At 31.1% G+C, this 21,284-nt stretch overlaps 1 protein-coding gene across 1 annotated transcript in view; it reads left to right on the top strand.

Annotated features, from left to right (window-relative positions):
- The first annotated feature begins 837 nt into the window (after positions 1–837).
- Dhc1 (Dynein heavy chain 1) overlaps positions 838–21,284 on the top strand; it is a 108,454-nt gene continuing 88,007 nt past the window's right edge. The window contains 16 exon segments of the mRNA XM_065515984.1: positions 838–1,002; positions 1,068–1,227; positions 1,888–2,041; positions 2,258–2,894; positions 7,978–8,085; positions 8,169–9,248; positions 9,310–9,429; positions 9,550–9,706; positions 9,776–9,964; positions 10,048–10,238; positions 10,305–10,652; positions 10,654–11,086; positions 11,154–11,353; positions 13,141–15,015; positions 15,072–15,244; positions 17,202–17,357. Of these exon segments, the coding sequence (XP_065372056.1) occupies positions 838–1,002; positions 1,068–1,227; positions 1,888–2,041; positions 2,258–2,894; positions 7,978–8,085; positions 8,169–9,248; positions 9,310–9,429; positions 9,550–9,706; positions 9,776–9,964; positions 10,048–10,238; positions 10,305–10,652; positions 10,654–11,086; positions 11,154–11,353; positions 13,141–15,015; positions 15,072–15,244; positions 17,202–17,357 (6,146 nt within the window).

Here is a 21,284-nt window from a genome sequence, read left to right as displayed (position 1 = left end):
TTATGATAAAATTATTCATCATAAATATGGTTGCCACAAACATATATTTGTTTACTGTAACCATATATACGGTTGATACAATCATGTGAATCGTAAATTAACCATATTATGGTTACCACAATCATGTAAATGGTTACTGTGACTATAATATTGTTAAAAATCTTGTAACGCTATTTAAATGGTTACAGTAACCATGCCCAATTATATTTTTTCTCTGCGTGTAAGTGCAAATCAAGAACTAAATTAATCGAGATCATTGGCGTTAAAAATTAATATAATTACGAAATAGAAGAAAGATGCATATGATTAAGTATACTTTGCAAATAATTAGGAGCCATTCAAGTATTTTGGAACTGGAATCTTCTGAAGTAGACTCAATCTATTTGATGAAAGATAACGTTTTATAATATTTTTTTTAAGTATTCAACTCTTAAATTAAAATCAGCATACACGAATTAGCACTAAATTTTTATCAATTTTCGAACAATAACATTTACACCTTTTGCTCTTTTAATTTAGAAGGATTTTGAAACATTTTGATTTTTTTAAACTATTTTATGTAAAAAACTTTTACTTATTTTTTGAATTTTGTTATAAAGGTTTTTGAAATTTTTTATATTCAAACTTAACAAGAATACAATTTTTAAAATCTCTGTCCTCTTTGATTTTGTTTTTTGGTACTTGCCATTTTGTTTTTGAAACGACATCTTTCCTCCTCGTTTTACAATGTGCACTTCCAAATAAAAAAAAAATATTTTTGCCTTAAACACACAATATGTTAATTTTTTCTGAACCACAATTGGTCTGGGATTACGATATCATACCGTTATTATTAAAATGACCACTGACGCTGACGAAGCACAGCGGAGACGTGAAGAATGTGAACGTAAGGCAAGGCGTGGGGAAATGGATCCCCGTTTGGAGTTTACTTTTCAACTGTTAATCGATGCCACGCAATTGCCGAGGCATCAGTTGATGGATTATATATTTGAGGGTGATATGGTTAGTATTAAGAAATATTATTATGTTTACTAATTGCTTTAAGGATATAATAATTTTTTCCAAAGTTGGATGAAATCAATCAATTATTTTTACCAAATATGAAAAATAAACTGTTGTGGTTTTATCAAGAGGTTGATGAACCGGAACCCCAACCTGTACTAGATCCAAATAAGCCGAGCACCTCACGTTCGGCTATGGCATCGAGTAGTTCAAAGACGCCTCAAGGTAAGTTGGTTTATTTGTGAAATGATTTTAAAATAAAAATCTAAAAAAAATTCTTAATGTAAATACAGTAATGTTCATTAAATATAACTATGTATAACATAATATATATAGTTATTGCATAGTGACGTCTTAAACAATTTTGTAAATTTTGTAAATTTATCTGTAAAAAGCCTTTAAGCAAAAATACCGACCTTGACCTAACCTCATACACTCTATAATAGGTAAATACTTCCAACTTATAGTTTGTCTCTTATTTTGACTTACTACATTTTCCGAATTTGTACATTTATGTTTTAACTCATTGAGTTAAAATCTGGATTGACAATTTAAGATGACTTCTGAAAGTAGGTTATGATAAATTTGACATTTTTTGACCAATATTTTCTAAAGGGTGCAATAACATTCGACCCCAACGAATATAATAAAAATATTTATGTATTTTCATTTGATATCCCAAAAATTTATCGTTTCAACAAACATTTTTAAATACAACAAAATAAAATAAATATTTCTTATTCATGAATGAAAAATATAAAAAAAAATTCTAGGTACAACTAATATTTATTTTCCATTTGTGAATTCATATCCAATGCATGCATGAATTCATATTCTAACCATAATTTGTTACACATATTTTTTGTTATTCTTTTATTTGTGGAGGTGGTGGCACATCACCAGGTGGCTCGGCACCCGTAAAGCAGAAGAAATTATTTCTAACTGATGGCTGGACATGTGCTTTTACCGGCATTTGTATCTATATATTTCGTATAAATGTAACAAAACAATTGCCTGAGGAGGGTTTTCAAAAGGATTTGTAAGTTAAACGAGAAAAAGGATAAAAAAAATACTCGTACTTGTGTATAAAAATAAATATTTTCCTTTTTAAAATAAATATTGAGAAAGAAAAAACATCGATTAACAAATTGTTAAACAAACCTTTTTGAGAATTTAATTTTAAATGTTTTTTTTTTGTTAAAACAATTGCTTAAAAGCTAAAATCAATACTAAATAATTTATATATTTCATTTAGATTCTGTGGCATTATTGATGCCAAAAATATTGGTTTGGTTACCTCCATCGAACGTATTGTTGAATATGTGTTCATGCAGGCCTTGGCTTTTCCCAGTCTGGAAGGTGATGAGGAGGATATCAGTTGTGGTCTCATAAAGGGACAACTTTTACCCGGTCTACGTTCATTTTGCAGTGCTCTACGCGTTTGTGAACAAGTTTGTGACCATTATAATGTTTTTAATGATGGCTGTGATATGTTTGAGAAAATCGATCAAATCGAAGAGGTCAAAGACCTATCAAAGAATCAAGAATTTTGCAATCAACTCGGGGAGAGGGTGACCAATTGGATTAAAGGCATTATGAAGATATTGGGCGAAAGTGAACAGCTGCGTAAAGAGAACGATCATAGTGGTCCCCAGGATGAACTGGAGTATTGGAAGAAACGTGGTGCACAATTTTCACAGCTTTTGGCTCACCTGCAAGAGAAGGAGGTTCAGTTCACGTTGCACTGTTTGTACTTGGCTAATTCGAAGGTGATGCGCGATTGGAAGGAAACAGATCGTAAGATAACGTTTTGCTACAATGAGGCCAGGGATAATTCGAAATTTATTCAGGCCATGGAACATTGTTGTCATTCGTTGTATTTGGATGATCCGGTATGTATAAATTACTGCATTTTACATATATTTACGAATCTGGTTGTTTCCATTATATGAATTTTCTTGTATCAAACTCCTTAAAATGTAAAATATATGACATAAATGATTAATAACTGAAAGGAAATAACGATTATAATTTTAAGTTGTAACATCATTTTGTCCTTCACCAGACAGATAGGATCCAATTTTATAAATCCTTTCTAAATAAAATTTGTGGGACTATTGCTTCATTTTATTTTGAATTCAAATTTCAACGTACAGTTTGAGCTTAGGATGTAAATTGGCTTAAAAACAAATTTATATCAATATAAAGTAGAAATATCCATGGTAGAACCAACCAGGTACAATTATTAGGGAGAGTTTTCAATATTTACCCCTACAACGTCAAATGACGCATTTATTCTCATCACTTTTTATTTTGTTTTCGCAATGTTTTGCACGTTATATTAAAACTAACACATATTTATTTGTAAAAAATTTAATTTCAATTAAATATTTCACGAAAAAAAGTAAATACACAAAAATTTGTTTAATTAATTTCATGGTACAATCAGTTACCAGGTACAATTATTAGAGAGAGTTTTCATTATTCAACCCTAAAACGTCAAACTATGTGTTTAATTACTTACCTTTTTTCAATTTGTTACCGCGATATTTTATACATTTTTAACGTTTTAATTGAAACTAGTACACATTTATTTAATAAAATATAGTTTTTCTTCAATTATTAATGAATTTATGGTTGAAATTGAATTTTTTCGTAACACAAATTTAAATTCAATTATTTTTTTTTGGCATTTCCTTTTTATATTTTTTAATTTTCTTTTGTTTGACGTTATAGGGAATGTATAATTGAGAGCATACTTTCTAATAATTGTACCTTGCTAATTCTACAATGATTAATTTATTTTTGTCTTAGACATTTCGTTTTGTTTTTTTCTAATTTTCTTTTGTTTGACGTTATAGGGAATGTATAATTGAGAACGTACTTTCTAATGCTAGGTATACACTAGGGTGGCCCTTAATAAACGAAAGTTGGATTTTGGCCATTCTCACCCCCCAGTTTGGTGAACATTAGTAAAAAAATCATCCTGAAAAAATTTTAGGTAAATCGGTTGGGGTTAAGATGTGCCGCAAGCCCTCTGAAGTTTTGAGATGCATTTACAAGGGGAAAAAATTCATTTTTTTCAGTTTTTGTAAAAATTTTGCCATTAAAAAATTACTTTTGTAATTCAATTTAAAAGAATCGAAATGTGTACGTAATTGTCGTTCTAATGAGACATAAAAAACAGAAATCGGTTAAAAAATGTTAAAGTTATTAAAAATTCGCCAGGCCATTAACGTGTCTCAGGCCACTAGAACAAGAAATGTTGGAACAAAATTAACATATTTTGAGAAATATTAAAATAAAAGCTAATTTTTACTTAAAATATGTCCATATTTACTTGTATATGAGTTTTTGTCTTCGTAGGATACCGTTAACCTATTCTTAGGTATGAACAAAAAAATTTTATTTTTTTAACGGCAGTTTCAAAACTCCATTTTCAAATTTTTAAAAATTTTGTTAAACAAATTTCAGAATGTTTTGATCATCTCATTGGGATTTATTAAGAGTATAATAGGGAATTAAATCGTGAAAAATTATGAAAATATCTCTTATAGTTTTTCCGTACCTGCGATTTAAATTTTGATTTTCGAGAAAAACCAATTATTTGGCAATTTTTAGGCCAATGAGCTCTATTTTCTTACTCTTATGAATTTTAAGCAAAACTTAATTAGAATATTATAGTCCAGATAATTCTAAATATACTCTGAAACTTTTACTAAAATCAAAAAACGTTAACCCTTAAATCGTGAAGGTCAAAGGTCAAATTTTTCAATATTTGGAATTTCTCTTGGAAAGATTTTGAAATGTTCGAAATGTTGTATATTTTTGGGCCGATTTTGATGAAATTTAACAAAAATATAACACAAAGCCTAGTATTTACAAAAGCAGCAGAAAAATTAAAATTAACCCTATATAGCACTTGGTGTTAAAATGACCCCAAACTTCTAAAACCATAAAAAATTATGATTTTAAAAGTTTGGTGTCATTTTAACCCCAAGTGCCATTAAGCGTTAATTTCCATTCTTGTGCTGTTATTATAAACCCTAGAGTTTATGTTATATTTTTGTTAAATTTCATCAAAATCGGCCCAAAAATATACAACATTTCGAACATTTCAAAATCTTTCCAAGAGAAATTCCAAATATTGAAAAATTTTACCTTTGACCTTCACGATTTAAGGGTTAACGTTTTTTGATTTTAGTAAAAGTTTCAGAGTATATTTAGAATTATCTGGACTATAATATTCTAATTAAGTTTTGCTTAAAATTCATAAGAGTAAGAAAATAGAGCTCATTGGCCTAAAAATTGCCAAATAATTGGTTTTTCTCGAAAATCAAAATTTAAATCGCAGGTACGGAAAAACTATAAGAGATATTTTCATAATTTTTTCACGATTTAATTCCCTATTATACTCTTAATAAATCCCAATGAGATGATCAAAAAATTCTGAAATTTGTTTAACAAAATTTTTAAAAATTTGAAAATGGAGTTTTGAAACTGCCGTTAAAAAAATAAAATTTTTTTGTTCATACCTAAGAATAGGTTAACGGTATCCTACGAAGACAAAAACTCATATACAAGTAAATATGGACATATTTTAAGTAAAAATGAGCTTTTATTTTAATATTTCTCAAAATATGTTAATTTTGTTCCTACATTTCATGTTCTAGTGGCCTGAGACACGTTAATGGCCTGGCGAATTTTTAATAACTTTAACATTTTTTGACCGATTTCTGTTTTTTATGTCTCATTAGAACGACAATTAAGTACACATTTCGATTCTTTTAAATTAAATTACAAAAGTAATTTTTTAATGGCAAAATTTTTACAAAAACTGAAAAAAATGCATTTTTTCCCCTTGTAAATGCATCTCAAAACTTCACGTCTTAACCCCAACCTATTTACCTAAAATTTTTTCAGGATGATTTTTTTGCTAATGTTCACCAAACTGGAGGGTGAGAATGGCCAAAATCCAACTTTCGTTTATTAAGGGCCACCCTAGTATACACGTTACGATAAGTCGTACGATAAATCGTATAAGTATGAAATTAGTAACGTGTATCATATTGTCGTACTAACGAAGTATGAAAATCAAAAATTTTTGATTTTTGTGATATTTTTATTACTTGTCATTTTTTTCAAAGGAAATAGTACGATTTGTAGTAACGTCTATCACAAAATCGTACTTCAACTCATACTACGATTAGTACGAAAATTAGTATCGTGTATACCCAGCATAATAATTGTACCTTGCTTGTTCTGCCATGGAAATATCTAAATTTTTTGGAAATAAATCTGGCATTTCTAAATGTTTCTGATCGAAATAAAATTTGACGTGGGCGTAGCCAAGGAGGGTTCGAGTTTAAGTTAATAAAGTGGGCGCTACATATGCTCCAGGGCGGCGCTATGAGGACTCAAATTAGTGTACCTTTTAATCACGTGCCATTTTTTGTTTCCCATCCAATTTCAAAGATTTATCTCTTATAATTTCTAAGATGTTTCTAGGCAACGACAGATGGCAGCACCATTATCCTAGACCAGCTACAGCAGACCAATCATCTACTTAGTTGGAACAACAACCGATTAACGAAACTGACACAAGGCAAAAATAACAATAGGCCTGATCTTATGGCAACCTCCTACATGTATCCTTGGACCCGCTACAGCAGACCAATTACCTACATAGCAGGAACAAAAACCGTTTACGAAACTGATACAAAAATAACAACAGTCTGGTTATAATGGCAACATCGTTCATGAAGACGCACGATACTCCAATAACAAGGAGTGCAATATTACATGGGAAATATGCGAAAAAAAAACAACTGTGAACAAATCGTATAAGATGGAAGATGCTTTGTGGAAGCCAAATGCTCCCAAGTGGGGTAGAGAAAAAAAAATTTTCCAAGTTATAGGCATTTCAAAACTTAAAATTTTCCCTTACCTTGGTCCGCTTTTTATGTGTACCCTATGAGCAAAATTGTAAAAATTACCATTTTTGGGATTTTCCCGCAAATTTTTAGGAAAATTTGTCTTTTGACAAATTTTTTTACCCTTTTTTATTTAGAATGAAAAATTTAAAAAATGTTGAAAATTTCATGGATTTCTGTTAATAAATAAAGTTTTTCTTACATATTACTTTATTTATTGAGTTTCTAAAACTAAAATTTGTATACAAATTTTAATAAGATTGCAAATATTAGGACCAATTTGATCCACATTTATTCCGAACTATTTTTATTTAGATAAGTTAATTTTTGTGTCTTACAAAAAAATTTTAAGTCAAAATCTGAATTAGATTCAAAAATATTCAACTTTTAAAACTCAGTCTTTCAATAATATTGCACATTTGCAGATTTTTTTTGTTGTTTGGAATTGCGGGATTTGCTTTTTTCAAATCGTACATTTGTTTCCGCCTTTACATTTGTTATCAAAAGCTGTATTAACTTTATATAACATTATATATAAATATAGTCAAAACAGCCCAAGTCTTTCAATACAGAGATATTAAAATCCATCGGGTATATAGAAAGATCTAAACAAAAATATGGTATCTTGCCTATGACCGATACAAATGGGTTGCTATCAGAATATTGATATAGATATCTCCATTTTATATACAATGATCCTTTTGCCTACTTTTTATGAAATTTGAAAGCCATACATGTTACTTTTAAAGCTCACAGAGTTCATATTGGAACAACTTAATCAATATTGAGACATTGAATATTCTACTAAATCAAAGTTCAGAAATATTTGCTTTCTTCTTAATTATTATGGACTCCTCTAAATACTTGTATATGTTTTCTAGAATAATTCATAATTAATAAATTACTGTAAATTTTGATCTATTATAATTGATCAAAAATCAAGTTTGTAATAAAATTAGGTCACCAAAATTATAAAAATCTTATTGACTTGTTTATCAATTTAAAAATAAAATAATTTACAATACAATTTTTACAATTTCAGGTTTGCATGAAGGAGTCTATTTTAAGCCTATTGCAAACAGTACGTTTAATTTATAGTGTTTCACAATTTTATAATACCTCTGAAAGAACTTCAGCACTTATGGTTAAGGTAAGTAGAACCAAAACCCAAATTATTTACTATATTACTATACATGGACGTTATTTTATCTATTTATTTTGTTTAAACTTCAGATCACCAATCAAATGATAGAAACCTGCAAATCCTATATAACTTGTCGTTGCAAGGAAACAATTTGGTCGCAGGACCGCAACTTAGTACGCACTAAACTTAGTAATTGCATTAAACTAAATCACATCTATCACGAAACCTACTACACCGTTAGAGAGCAACCATTTCTACCTAATCAAACACCATTTGGATTTTCGGAAAATTTCGTCTTTGGAAAATTTGATACATTTTGTGAACGTTTATCGAAAATCACCTCTATGTTTAATTTAATCGATGATTACAATCATTTATTTGAAAGGAGATTAGAGGGATTATTATTGGGCGAGGCCTTAGAGGAGGCCTCAAATCTGTTTGAGGAAGCCAAAAAGGATATATTGTCGAAGAAGTATGATTATTTAGATCATCGTAATGCCGACTTTAATGAGGATTATGAAAAATTCATAAGTAAAACAGATACTTTGAAAGATACCATAGCTACTCTAATAGAAACGAATTTTGATACCGTCTGGGAAACGCCTCAGTGTATACGGTTTCTAGTACGTTTCGAAAAGGTTAGCGAGAAAATACCTTTAACCAAAATGGATGAGAAGTACTTGCGCATTATACGCTATGTGGATAAGGAAGTTGAGAGAGTATTGAAACTTTTTCGCAAACAAAGAGATGATCCACCGGTTAGCAGAAATTTTCCACCCATGGCGGGTCGTGTGTATTGGACTCGTTCTTTGGATTGCCATATCAGCGAATTGGTTGACGCTGTATGTGAGCACCCGGTTTTGGGTAATTTACCGCCCTGCAGGGACTTGGAACATCGTTTCAATCATGTTATGACCATATTGCATGAGTATGAAGATGAAATAATTTCCATATGGCTGGATCAAGATGTTAGTGTGGCGGATGCATGTCTCTTGCAGCCCCTGTTGTCTTTGCAAGGAGATCGTATTTTTGTTAATTTACATCCAACTATTCCGTTGCTGATACGTGAGGCTAAACTGTTGGCCAAATTAAATATTGAATTACCTATTGTGGCGGCTACACTGATGAGTCGCCAGGAATATTTTATCACCATACAGGATTCATTAAACGTTAGTAATTATTTGAAATTTTCTCTTTATAATTGTTTAAGAAATGTGTTTATATTTGTAGCATCTTATAAAAATGTTTTTGAGTACTGTGAGAGCCGTTAAGCTGGAAGTGAGGCCTTTGTTTTTACCCCAACTTGTACGTTTGACGGCCATGTTAAAACCGGGCTTGACCACAATTAATGTAAGTAAATTGGAGTTAAAATTGAAGAAAAGTAATAATTATGCATTTAATTAAAACATGAAAAATAGTTCAGGGCTAAAATTGTTCTAAATAATTTTAATCAAGTCCATTTACTTTTAGTGGACCAATCAAAATTGGAATAAATTCTATGAACGCTGTAAACAAGCTATTGAAACATTTGAAGTACTGGTGGCAAGAATACATGATATCTACTCCAATCGTATATTGCATGTGTTAATGTGTATGCAGGAGATATCGCTACAAGTCTTGCCCGGAGGTTGGTAAAACAGAAATTCATAATTTTGATTATCGAAAACTATACATACTTTTTAACAACATATTTTAGATGATGAAATCTGGTCGGTTGATGAGTTTTTGGAAAAAAGCGAAGAGTCTTGTCGCAAAGCTGCTATAGAATTGAATCGTAAAAGTCAAATGGTTTCAGAAGCCGTCGAAGAGGTCCTAAATTTGGTGGATAAGGCCACAGAAACGTTCAAAGAAATAGCTGGAGATGATGTTGTAACATTGTTTGATGGTAAATCTCTGCTGTTTAGAAAAATTATAGTAAGATAATTAATCCATTCCGACTTGCCATAGCTTCAGCTAAGGACCAGTCAGCTTCGGCTAGAAAAGGTGGAGATACTGCAGGGGCTAGTACTAGCGCCGCAGCAGGTGGTGCGTCTACTTCAAATGCTGGAGGAGCTACGGGTTCGGGTGGTCAACAACAAGATTGGAGTATTTTATGGTCTTGTTTTGACAATCCTCTTACTTTGTTGGCCACTTCGGAAAGTTTACCCAAAGGCATGCAGGTTAGTTGACGGTTACCCTTAAATAAGAGAGGAAATAAATAATTAACCTTACATGCATTATTTTAGGACATGGTCTGCAATGCTGTGGTGGAAATGCGACGTTATTATAGTCGCAAAGTTATAGATGTTTTAATAAAAGTTATCCGTGCCGCCTTGGATACTATAAGACGACGTTTCATAGCTGACGATGATGAAACATTGATTAAGAAACCGGTATTCGCATTATATGCACAACTGCAAATTCCCAATGTAGTAATAAAACCCAATCTAGAAGAATTGCAAGAAATATTAATTACAGCTGGACGAAATATAACTGGCATAGCTAAGGGAGTGGCACAATGGACTAGTGGCAAAGAAAATCCGGTAAGTATCAAGTAATACCAAAAAACTATAAAATATTTATAACACTTCTATATCTCAACAGCAAGTTTCCATAACACCTCAACCTCGGGTGGGTCGTAATCATAATACCAAACGTCGTAAACTATATGCATTGGCCTCAGAGGAACGTCCTCAAATGCCCCATATGTTGAAATCGTTTTACTCGGCCATTATGGATAATAAGGAGGTGGCCAAGGCTTTAAATCTCTTATCGAATTGCACAAAAAATATTAAACCCGAAATTCAAATCTATATTAAACGTTGGAAACCTTATCATTTCCTGTGGAAGAATGATCGCACTACCAGACAGCTAATGGAATTTGGTTTACAAGAATTTGAGTCTACCTTAAGATGTCTAGCAGAATTGGATGCAAATCTTGTAATTGAACCCGATATGGAGGTATTTGGCCAATGTATTGCAGTGTATAACGAAAGATTAAAATATGGCTTGGCCATTGAAATAAAATGTGAGTTACTGGTTTCAGCTTGGGATTATTTATAGATATTTTAAATGGTTTTTGTTTTTGATTTTAGCTTGCAATCATAAAATTGGCCAAGCCATGAAGAAGAAATATAAAAAGGAAATGGATTATGTTTATGCTGTTATTAATGAAATGGATCGTAAATTAGATCGTCCTATTCGAGATTTGGATGATGTGCGCATGATTATGGAGACTTTGAGTAAGATTAGAGAACAGGAGGTGGATATGGAATTGCGTATTGATCCTATCGAGGTAAGAGATATTAAAGTAGGGTTTCTCAGTTCTAACATCATACATTATTTCCATAAAGAACCTAACAAAGTTGCCAACTCATGCTAACCTGTAATATAAAAGTTGTAACCTAATATTCGTCTCTTTAATTATAATCACTAGGGTGATAGATTCTTCGATCACCCTAGTGATGAGTCAAATTTGACCCATTTTGAAATTAAAATTGAATTTTTTCTAAAAGTGCGTTGTTGATATTTTCGATATTTTATGAATTTTATTTAATTTCAAATGTCAACAACTACGTTAGGTTTTTTTTTCAAAAATTGGTTAAATTTGATCCGAAGATCGTTAACCTTATGAAGGTTAAAATAATCTCTTAGGAATAAAACACAGTTTAAATGCTTTGGTGTATATGGATTTTTTTCTTTTGGGTTTATAAAGCTAAACATTGAAAATGATCTTTCACTCAGTCTACTTGCAGGACATTGCAAAGCATTGAATAAGTTTTCAAGCTCTCCAGATCGCTTGTGACATTTGTCTAAATATAAAAACTCTTCTAAAATAGTTGGAGTATTTGCTTTAAAAAAGTTTTATGGATTTTGAATATTTTTTAAAGTTTTTAATACACTAAAACTCATAAAAACTCACTTTTAGAAAAAGCCGGCTATTCGAGGAGAAAACCCTGGTTTCTTCGATATTCGAAATGTGAGTTTTTCAGAAAAACCGAAACAGACTTAACCAAAAAAACCGGTTATTAAAAACCGGGCCGATCACCCTAATCATCACATAATGTATATTTGGAATATATGCAGAATTAAACCGTTTGCATTTCAGATACTACAAAGTAATTTTCTAGTTAATATGACTTGAACCATTTGGTTCTGCCTTCTCAAAAGCTACAGTATTATTTTTTGAATGGAAGACATAAAGATATTCATATTAAGGTGGGTCAAAAAGTCCGTGCCTTTGAAACACAGGTTTTTTAACAAAAAATTACTTCATTTCTCAACGTAGTTTCCTTTGAGCTCTATGATTTTTGTCCAACGTTTCTCCAATTTTATTATACCTTCCAAAAAATAAGGTCATCAAAGAGATTTCATCGTTGGAGTGAAATCTCTTTCCGCTGAGGGAGCATTTCGTGGATATTCATTGATATTTGCCATGGGAACTGCATATGTTTGTACCTTTTGTGCACCCGATTGTGAGCAAAAGCGCCAGCCATCTTGCGGAAAGCTTTATCATACATACATCATTCAAAATTGAAACCACTGAGCCATTTGAGATGCTTATGGCTTCCACAATCTCTCGCACTTTTAATATTCGATCGGCCAACACCATATCGCGATTTTTTCTATTGTTTCGGGTGTAGAGATCTCAACTGGACTTTCAGATCTTTTGGCAACTTCCATGCTTGTACGCCCACAACGAAATTCAGTAAACCACTTTTTTATCATTGAAATTGGTGGCGCACTGTTCCCATATTATTTATAATAAAAACTATTACGCAAAAACTATTGCTTAATGATCAGACGAAATTCACTTTTTTCCAATTGCTCCTCAAGTCACGATGCAGTCTGTTATCAATGGCTGTCAAACACAAACTAAATGACACAGCTTGTTCAAATTTTGAAAGGAGTCAACTGACAGATGCCTGTTGACAGGAGCACATATACCCTTTTAGTTAAGAGCCGGAAAATTCAAAAAGGCAGGGAATTATTGACCCACCATCATATATTAATTCATTATAATTAAAAATTTAGTGTAATACCAATTAAAAATATAACGCTATATTTTCTTTCGCCTTACAGGAAGCCTTTAATGTCCTCACTCGTTACGAAGTACAGGTTGAAAGAGAACAATTTGATCTGGTAGACAATCTACGTTCCACCTTTCAAAATCTATTAGCTTGTGCTCTGCAAGCTCAAGTAAAGTTGTTGGAAATGCAGCCTTCATTCCAGGATGATTTGAAAATGAACTTGGACAATTTTAAACAAGATAAAATTACCTATGTCAATGAATATCGTACAGCAGGACCCATGCAGCCTGGTCTTACACCCCGAGAAGCTTCTGACCGTTTAATACTATTTCAAAATCGTTTTGAGGGAATGTGGCGTAGACTGCAGACATATCAAAGTGGTGAAGAACTATTTGGTTTACCACAAACCGATTACCCAGAATTGGGACAGATTAGAAAGGAATTGAATTTATTGCAAAAATTATATAAACTCTATAATGATGTAATAGATCGTGTTAGTAGTTATTATGATATACCTTGGAATGAGGTGGATATAGAGGAGATTAATAATGAGTTGATGGAATTTCAAAATCGTTGTCGTAAGCTGCCCAAGGGTTTGAAGGAATGGCCGGCTTTTCATGCCTTGAAGAAGACCATAGATGACTTTAATGATATGTGTCCTTTGCTGGAGTTAATGGCCAATAAGGCGATGAAACCACGCCATTGGCAAAGAATTATGGATGTTAGCAATTATATTTTTGAATTTGATTCGGAGGGCTTTTCTTTAAAGAATATACTGGAAGCTCCCTTATTAAAGCATAAAGAAGATATTGAGGATATTTGTATAAGTGCCATGAAAGAGAAAGATATAGAGGCGAAATTAAAGCAGGTGACCAATGAGTGGTCTGTACATGAACTACAATTTATGAGTTTCAATAATCGGGGTGAACTACTGCTACGAGGTGATACCACAGCAGAGACTATAGGTCAACTGGAAGATAGTTTAATGATTTTGGGTTCTCTGTTATCCAATCGCTACAATGCTCCGTTTCGCAAGCAAATTCAGCAATGGGTTTATGATCTTTCAAATTCCAATGAGATCTTGGAAAGATGGTTATTGGTGCAGAATATGTGGGTGTATTTGGAGGCTGTATTTGTGGGTGGTGACATTGCCAAGCAATTGCCTAAGGAAGCTAAACGGTTTTCCAAAATCGACAAATCCTGGCAAAAGATAATGCAAAGAGCTCACGAAACTCCTGGTGTAGTAGCATGCTGTGTAGGCGATGATTTGCTAAAGCAATTGTTGCCTCATCTTCAGGAGCAATTGGAAATATGCCAGAAATCTTTAAGTGGCTATTTAGAACGCAAGCGTATGATGTTTCCCAGATTCTTTTTTGTCTCCGATCCAGCTTTATTGGAAATTCTGGGTCAAGCATCCGATTCTCACACCATACAAAACCATTTATTATCCATATTTGATAATACGCGTAAAGTTAAATTTCATGACATCGAGTACAACAAAATGATGGCCATCATTTCAAATGAAGGTGAAATGATACAGCTGGATCGTGCCATACGAGCCGAAGGTTCTGTTGAGACATGGCTAACTCAATTGCTGGTCACAGCACAGCAGTCATTGCATTCCATTATACGTACCGCCTATGCCACAATCAATGATCCAAATTTCACTTTATTAGGTTTTCTGGAGAAGGTACCGGCCCAAGTTGGCCTATTGGGCATACAAATGATTTGGACACGCGATGCGGAAATGGCTCTGATGCAGGCCAGGCATGAGAGGAAAGTCATGTCAGAAACGAATAATAAATTTCTGGACATTTTAAATACACTTATCGATCAGACCACAAGAAATCTGACTAAAATGGAGAGAACCAATTTTGAGACGTTGATAACAATTCATGTTCATCAGAGGGATATATTTGATATATTGGTGAGTTGTGATAAGAAAAGTTAGTAAAGATTAAATACATTTTTTTTTAATTGAAGTGCCGCATGAATATAAAATCTGCTAATGATTTTGAATGGTTAAAGCAGTGTCGTTTTTACTTCAAAGAAGATTTGGATAAAACTTGGATTTCTGTTACCGATGTTACTTTTACCTATCAAAATGAGTATTTGGGTTGTACAGATAGATTAGTCATAACACCCTTAACGGATCGGTAAGTGTAATACTGAATATATGAGGATGGGTCAAAAAGTCCATGCCTTTTTGAATGAAGCACACGTTTTTGGATAAAAAATTATTTTATTTTTCCACATCTTCTCCTTTGTCTCCTTTGAGCTCTATGCACTTTTTACAACGAATCTCCAATTTTTTTTATCCCTTACACAAAATAAGATTTGTCGAAGTCATCGAAATAGGTATTTTTTGTGAGATGATTTCATGGTTGAAGTCAAATCTCTTTCTGCCGAGACATTGGAAACAATAAATAGTCACTCATAGCATTTCATAGCCTATTTCATGGATTTTTGCCATGGAAACTGCACTCTTGTGCATCCGGTTGTGAGCCAACAAGGCATCCATTTTGCGGAAAACTTTCTCATACCCAAGTGATCTTACAATTGTAACCACTGAGCCATGTGGCTTCTCTCGCACTTTCAATCTCCGATCGGCCAACACCATATCTTGATTTTTTTCATTTGTTTCGTATGTAGAGACCTCAACTGGGCATCCAGAACGTTCGGCATCTTCCGAAATATAACGGCCATAACAAAATTCAGTAAACCACTTTTTTACCATTGAAATTGATGGTGCGGGAACTCTGCACCATCAAGCTTAGCCTTTTTTTGAGTGGTGTTTTTTTTTCCGCAAAACGTAATTCTTAATGAGCAGACAAAATTCTCTTTTTTCCAATTTGAAAAAAAATTCGGGTTAAAAAATATTTTTTTTTTCCGATTTTGACCTATTGCAGGTCCAACTTACTATGGTCTTATATACGTCATTGCAAAGGTCCATATTGTCTATAGTAATCCAGATATATGTAGGTATAAAAATAGGTAAAAAATCGAGGTTGTCCTGGTTTTTTTCTTATATTTCAGCCATTTGTGGACCGATTTTCACGATTTTAAATGGCAATCGAGCCGGAAGAATTCCGGATATATTGATGTATAAATCGTGTATGTGAGTTATTTGGGGGCTTCGGACAGACATACATTTCAGGCAGACAGACATACAGACGGACATGGCTTAATCGACTCCGCTATCTATAAGGATCCTGAATATATATACTTTATAGGGTCGGAAATGAAAAATGTAGAAATTACAAACGGAATGACAAACTTATATATATCCTTCTCTCGAAGGGTATAATAATGACAGTAAAGGTAGAGTCACACATGGCAAATATTTGCTCAAAAAAGCGTAACCACTTTTTTTTAGCACAAATTTGTTTAACGTGTTTACTCTTACAAGTGTTTTGTAAGATCAAACAGCATCAAATAAAATAAAACTAAATTTTTTTTTTGAAACAACCTAAGTAAAATAAGTTTTTCAAATAAATAAAATAATTAAAATGTATTTTATTTAGTGGTTACGTCTTTTTCATCAAATATTTGTCATGTGTGACCCTACCTTAAAACATAAACAAAATACGGGGTTTTGAAAAGAACAGGTTAACTCTTATCAAACTACATTTTTTCAGAAAAGAACTCATAGAAGGTTAAACGGCAGAATAAAGGCATCATTTATGCCAGAAAAAAAAACGTCATTAGTCATACTTCTTATATTTTTTTAATATTTTTATTGAATAAAATCTTTATATATTAAATCATTCCATAAACAAATTGTTTATTCTGTTTTATTTGATTAAAAACTAATAATTAACCAATTTATAAATTTTTCTTATAATATTTTTTTGGTTAATTCTTCTCCTTATTATTTAACTATATTAAAATTAAAAATTTCTTTAATTTAATTTTAACCATAAAACAATTTCGTTTAACTTCTCGCAATAAAATATAAAACTTATTTAATCATTCTCCTACTACTCGTATTTAAAATACGAATGCGGTATTTTGCGGTAAAGGAAAATAGTTTACTAAACGTTTTATATTTTACGTTTTTTGTTTAGTTTTAATTTATTTATTTTCCTCTTTTTTGCTATTTTTCTTATATAGATGCTACATAACATTAGCTCAAGCCTTAACCCTGAGTATGGGGGGTGCACCATGTGGTCCAGCTGGGACAGGAAAAACTGAAACTGTAAAGGACATGGGTAAAACGTTGGCTAAATATGTGGTTGTATTTAATTGTTCCGATCAAATGGATTACAGGTTAGTAGAATGTGTGTAAATGTCCATATGTATGGGGTAGTTAAGTTGGAAATTTTGTGTATGTACATATGTGGAAGTATAATAGGGTGGCCCCATTTTTGTAGAGGATAGATAAGGTTTCAATGTTCCCAACTAAAATGGAAGAATAGTTTACCATGAGTATACCATTTCTCAAAATTTTTGTTCTGGCGTCTGTATTTGGTTAAAATTTTTATGATTTTTTTCAAAGGAAACATATAAGATATTGGTATCATGTAAAAGATTTTTAAAAAGCGCTCTAGTGCCATATCTGAATTGTCGTGCAAATCCAAAAATGTAAGTTTTAGCGATTTTAGTACAAATTTCAGCAACATAGTTTAGAGAATTTATTTTCAAATGGGTCTCAAAATGTCAGAAATGTCAATTTTATTGTCAATTTTATTGTTTTATTTACTTAAAAATATTTGGATTTTTGTTCATAATATTATTTTAAATGCATTGCAGGAAAAAGTTTTTCAAAAGTCTCGGAACATTTTCGACGCCCTTCTGAAAAAAAAATACTTCAGGTTTCAAGCAAATTGAAGTAAAATTGATAATCACTGGTGGATAATTGAAGATTCAATACTACTTTTTCTCATATTTAAATTAAATTCCTACAAAAAAAAAGTTGGCAACGGTGTACTCTATAATGTATGATATTAAGGTGGCACTTGTTTTGCTCTTTTCCTTTCTCCATCATCTTAAATCAAATTCTGAAATTTGGCGGAAAATCGAATAATGTTTAGATGTTGAATATTTTATTGGAAATTTCGTGTTTTGGGTCTAGACATATTTTTCAAAAAAAAAATTTTGAAAGGACCCAGAATATATATAATTTTGTGGTGTTAAATTTTGTATCAATATCGATATTTATGCGCTTTAAAGTATTTTTCGTAAGTGGGCCTTATATGAGAGATATGACCTTTTAAAGTGGTTGTTACAATTGTTATCGGAAGTGGATATTATGTGGGATCTATGGCCAATTATGGACTGATCATTGCAAAATCTGACTGACTGATAAGTAATTTATGTTGGTTAATGTGCTTGTCGGAAGTGAACAATTATGAGCCGATCTTCATTAAAATAGGTACGTCGATTTTAATGTTATGATGATTACGATATTTGTAATCAGAGATTTATGCAAATTTAAGAGATTTTCCAAAGTGGACCTAAGATGGATAGTGGGTATAAAAATAGGGACATGCACTGCAGTTCCACTGCCAAATCTAGCTGGAAAAAATTAAAAAATCATGTATTCAAAATATAAGTTAATCAGAAGTTTCAAAATATCTAGAAAATTTATGCTTTACTAAATGACTTACAGTTCATTTGTTTTATCACATAGAATTCCATACTTCAAAGCTTATATAGACATTGAAATTACCTTTTATTAAATGTGTTTAAATGTTCATATGTAACAAAATATATAAAATAAGTGCCACCCTAGTGCGCAATTATTTCAACAATGTTCGCAAAATATTTCCCTTTGGATATTCGCAGACATATTGATGATATAAAATTATTGAGTAGAATAATTATTTAAAGGTGATTTAGGTTATCAATTTAAACATAAAAAATATTTCCAACAGAGAGGTTCATACTCGTGTGATTACATTGAGGAAATGAACTGAACGTATGGGTAGTTCTATTGAAGTTAATTCAATAAAATTAATAAAGAATTTAATAGGCATAATTTAAGGCAATAGAACTTATAAGGTACCGAGAAAATAAACATTCAGAATATTGCATTCAAGTATGTACTATGACCAAGTGCAGGTCATTCGGATTTGAAACCATTTTATGGGGAAATTTGGAATTTAGCCTATTTGCTCCTAAATCACAAAGATTTTTATCAGCCTCGGCCCAAATGTGGCCCCAATGGACAAATCTTTTAAAATTCTAATATTTTCCATATTTTTTGGGATTTATGGGACTATTTTTCTATAAAATGTTTTAATTTTTACCAATCAAATATTAAGAATTACAAAGTCTACCTAGGTACTAACATCCAATTATATAAAATATAAATTTATTGTCTCTCCACAAACTCTATTTTAAGTTAAATTTTCAGACTAACTAAATTACTTCTGGATGATGTCTTTTACCATAGATAATACAGGGCAACAAAATCGAAAAAAATTTTGGAGGCCTTTTAAACTACTACACAATTTTGATGTATTGTGACTCCAGTAGTACAAAAATGGTAAAAATTTTAATTTCTATGGATAGATTTGTTTTTTAATTTTTTTTTTTCTAAAATTATGAATTTTTTTTAAATGCTTCTCCACATAATTTATGATATCTCAAAAACGGTTAGTCCGATATTATTGAAGTAAACTTAACAAATTTACATAACCTTTAAGCCGGTTATATTTTGCGTCTTAATCGGCTAAGTAGTTTCGGAGTTATAATAACAAATTGAAGCAAAAAATATATTTGTTACGTGAAAATAGTAAATTTTTGTGTTTTAAAAAACTCGGGAAAAATCGAAAACGACAGAACTTGTTAAGGTTTCTTACTTTGTCGCAAAGCCGCATATAATACCAACAAAATGAGATACTGAAGATAAAAATCGATTGATTTTTTCGAACTTATTCACAATTAAGTGAATTCGCTCATTTTCACAAAATTTAACTTTTGTTTGATATACATAAAATTGAGTAGTTAATGTTCTTCTTTCGATAGATTGAATATTGAAAACATTTTCCTCATGCTATGTAAGAATTTTTACATATATATTGCGTTTTAATCGGCTCTGTAGTTTCGGAGTTATAATAACAAATTGAAGCAAAAAATATATTTTCTATGTAAAAATATAAATTTTTTTTGTTTTAAAAAAATCATGAATAATCGCAAACGGCAGAAATTGCTTTATCGCAAAGCCACATGTAATAGAAACAAAATGAGATATCGATCGTTAAAATCGATGGATTATTTCCGAATTTATTCACAATTAAGTGAATTCGCTTATTTTCAGAAAATTGTGTGTGCTTACAAGCGTGTACTTTGAGTGTACAGTTTACATGTATTTTGTTTTTGTTAAAATTCTTGTTACAATAACAAAACACATGTAAAATTTTTCTAAGTTTACTTCAATAATATCGGACTAACCCTTTTTGAGTTATTATAAATTATGTGGAGAAACATCTAAAAAATTCAGAATTTTAGAAAAAAAAAATTTTAACAAAAAAATCTGTCTATTGAATTTAAAAATTTTACCATTTTTGTACTTAGGTACCATGGTTAGGGTTTTTAATTTTCCGACCTTTTTTGATTCTCGGGAATCGGAAATTTTTTTCTACATTCCGGGTACCCGGCTATTCCCGAAATATATAATTATACTGTAAATAAGGAATATTATAGCCAAATTTCATATAAAAACATAGTTTTATAATTATTAAATATCAGAGCTTCGAATTAATTAATAAAAGTTGTGCTTAATTCACTAAGACCTTAATCCGTAATTAAAGATTGTCCGCCTTTCATTCCATATATCCATTCCTAAACTGAATTAATTTTAAAGTTAATTAATAACAGAATTTATTCAAACTTTTAATGATTAAATTTTTGTTAAATCAAATCATTTACAAAATTAATTGAAAAAATTGTCTTAAGCCTTTTTGTACTAGATTTGAATTGAAGAACAATTTAATCATTTAATAAATTTTTTAAGCTATTTTGTTATGAATTTGAAGAAGAAATTTAAATTAAATTTAAAGAAATTAGAATGATTCAATAAGAAATAAATTCTATAAATAATGAATTCACTTTTTAAATTTTTCTAAGAAAAACCCCAAATAAATAATAATAAGCGGTCTATTATTACCTAGATATAAGCAAAAAACTGTAAAAAAAACTTTTCAGTGTTTTTTGGTAAAAAAAATAGAGTTCTAACTTGTTTTCTATGTA

The sequence above is a fragment of the Calliphora vicina genome, chromosome 1 (genome assembly GCF_958450345.1).
Source record: "Calliphora vicina chromosome 1, idCalVici1.1, whole genome shotgun sequence".
NCBI lineage: Eukaryota > Metazoa > Arthropoda > Insecta > Diptera > Calliphoridae > Calliphora > Calliphora vicina.
This window is presented reverse-complemented; position numbering and strand designations above follow the sequence as displayed.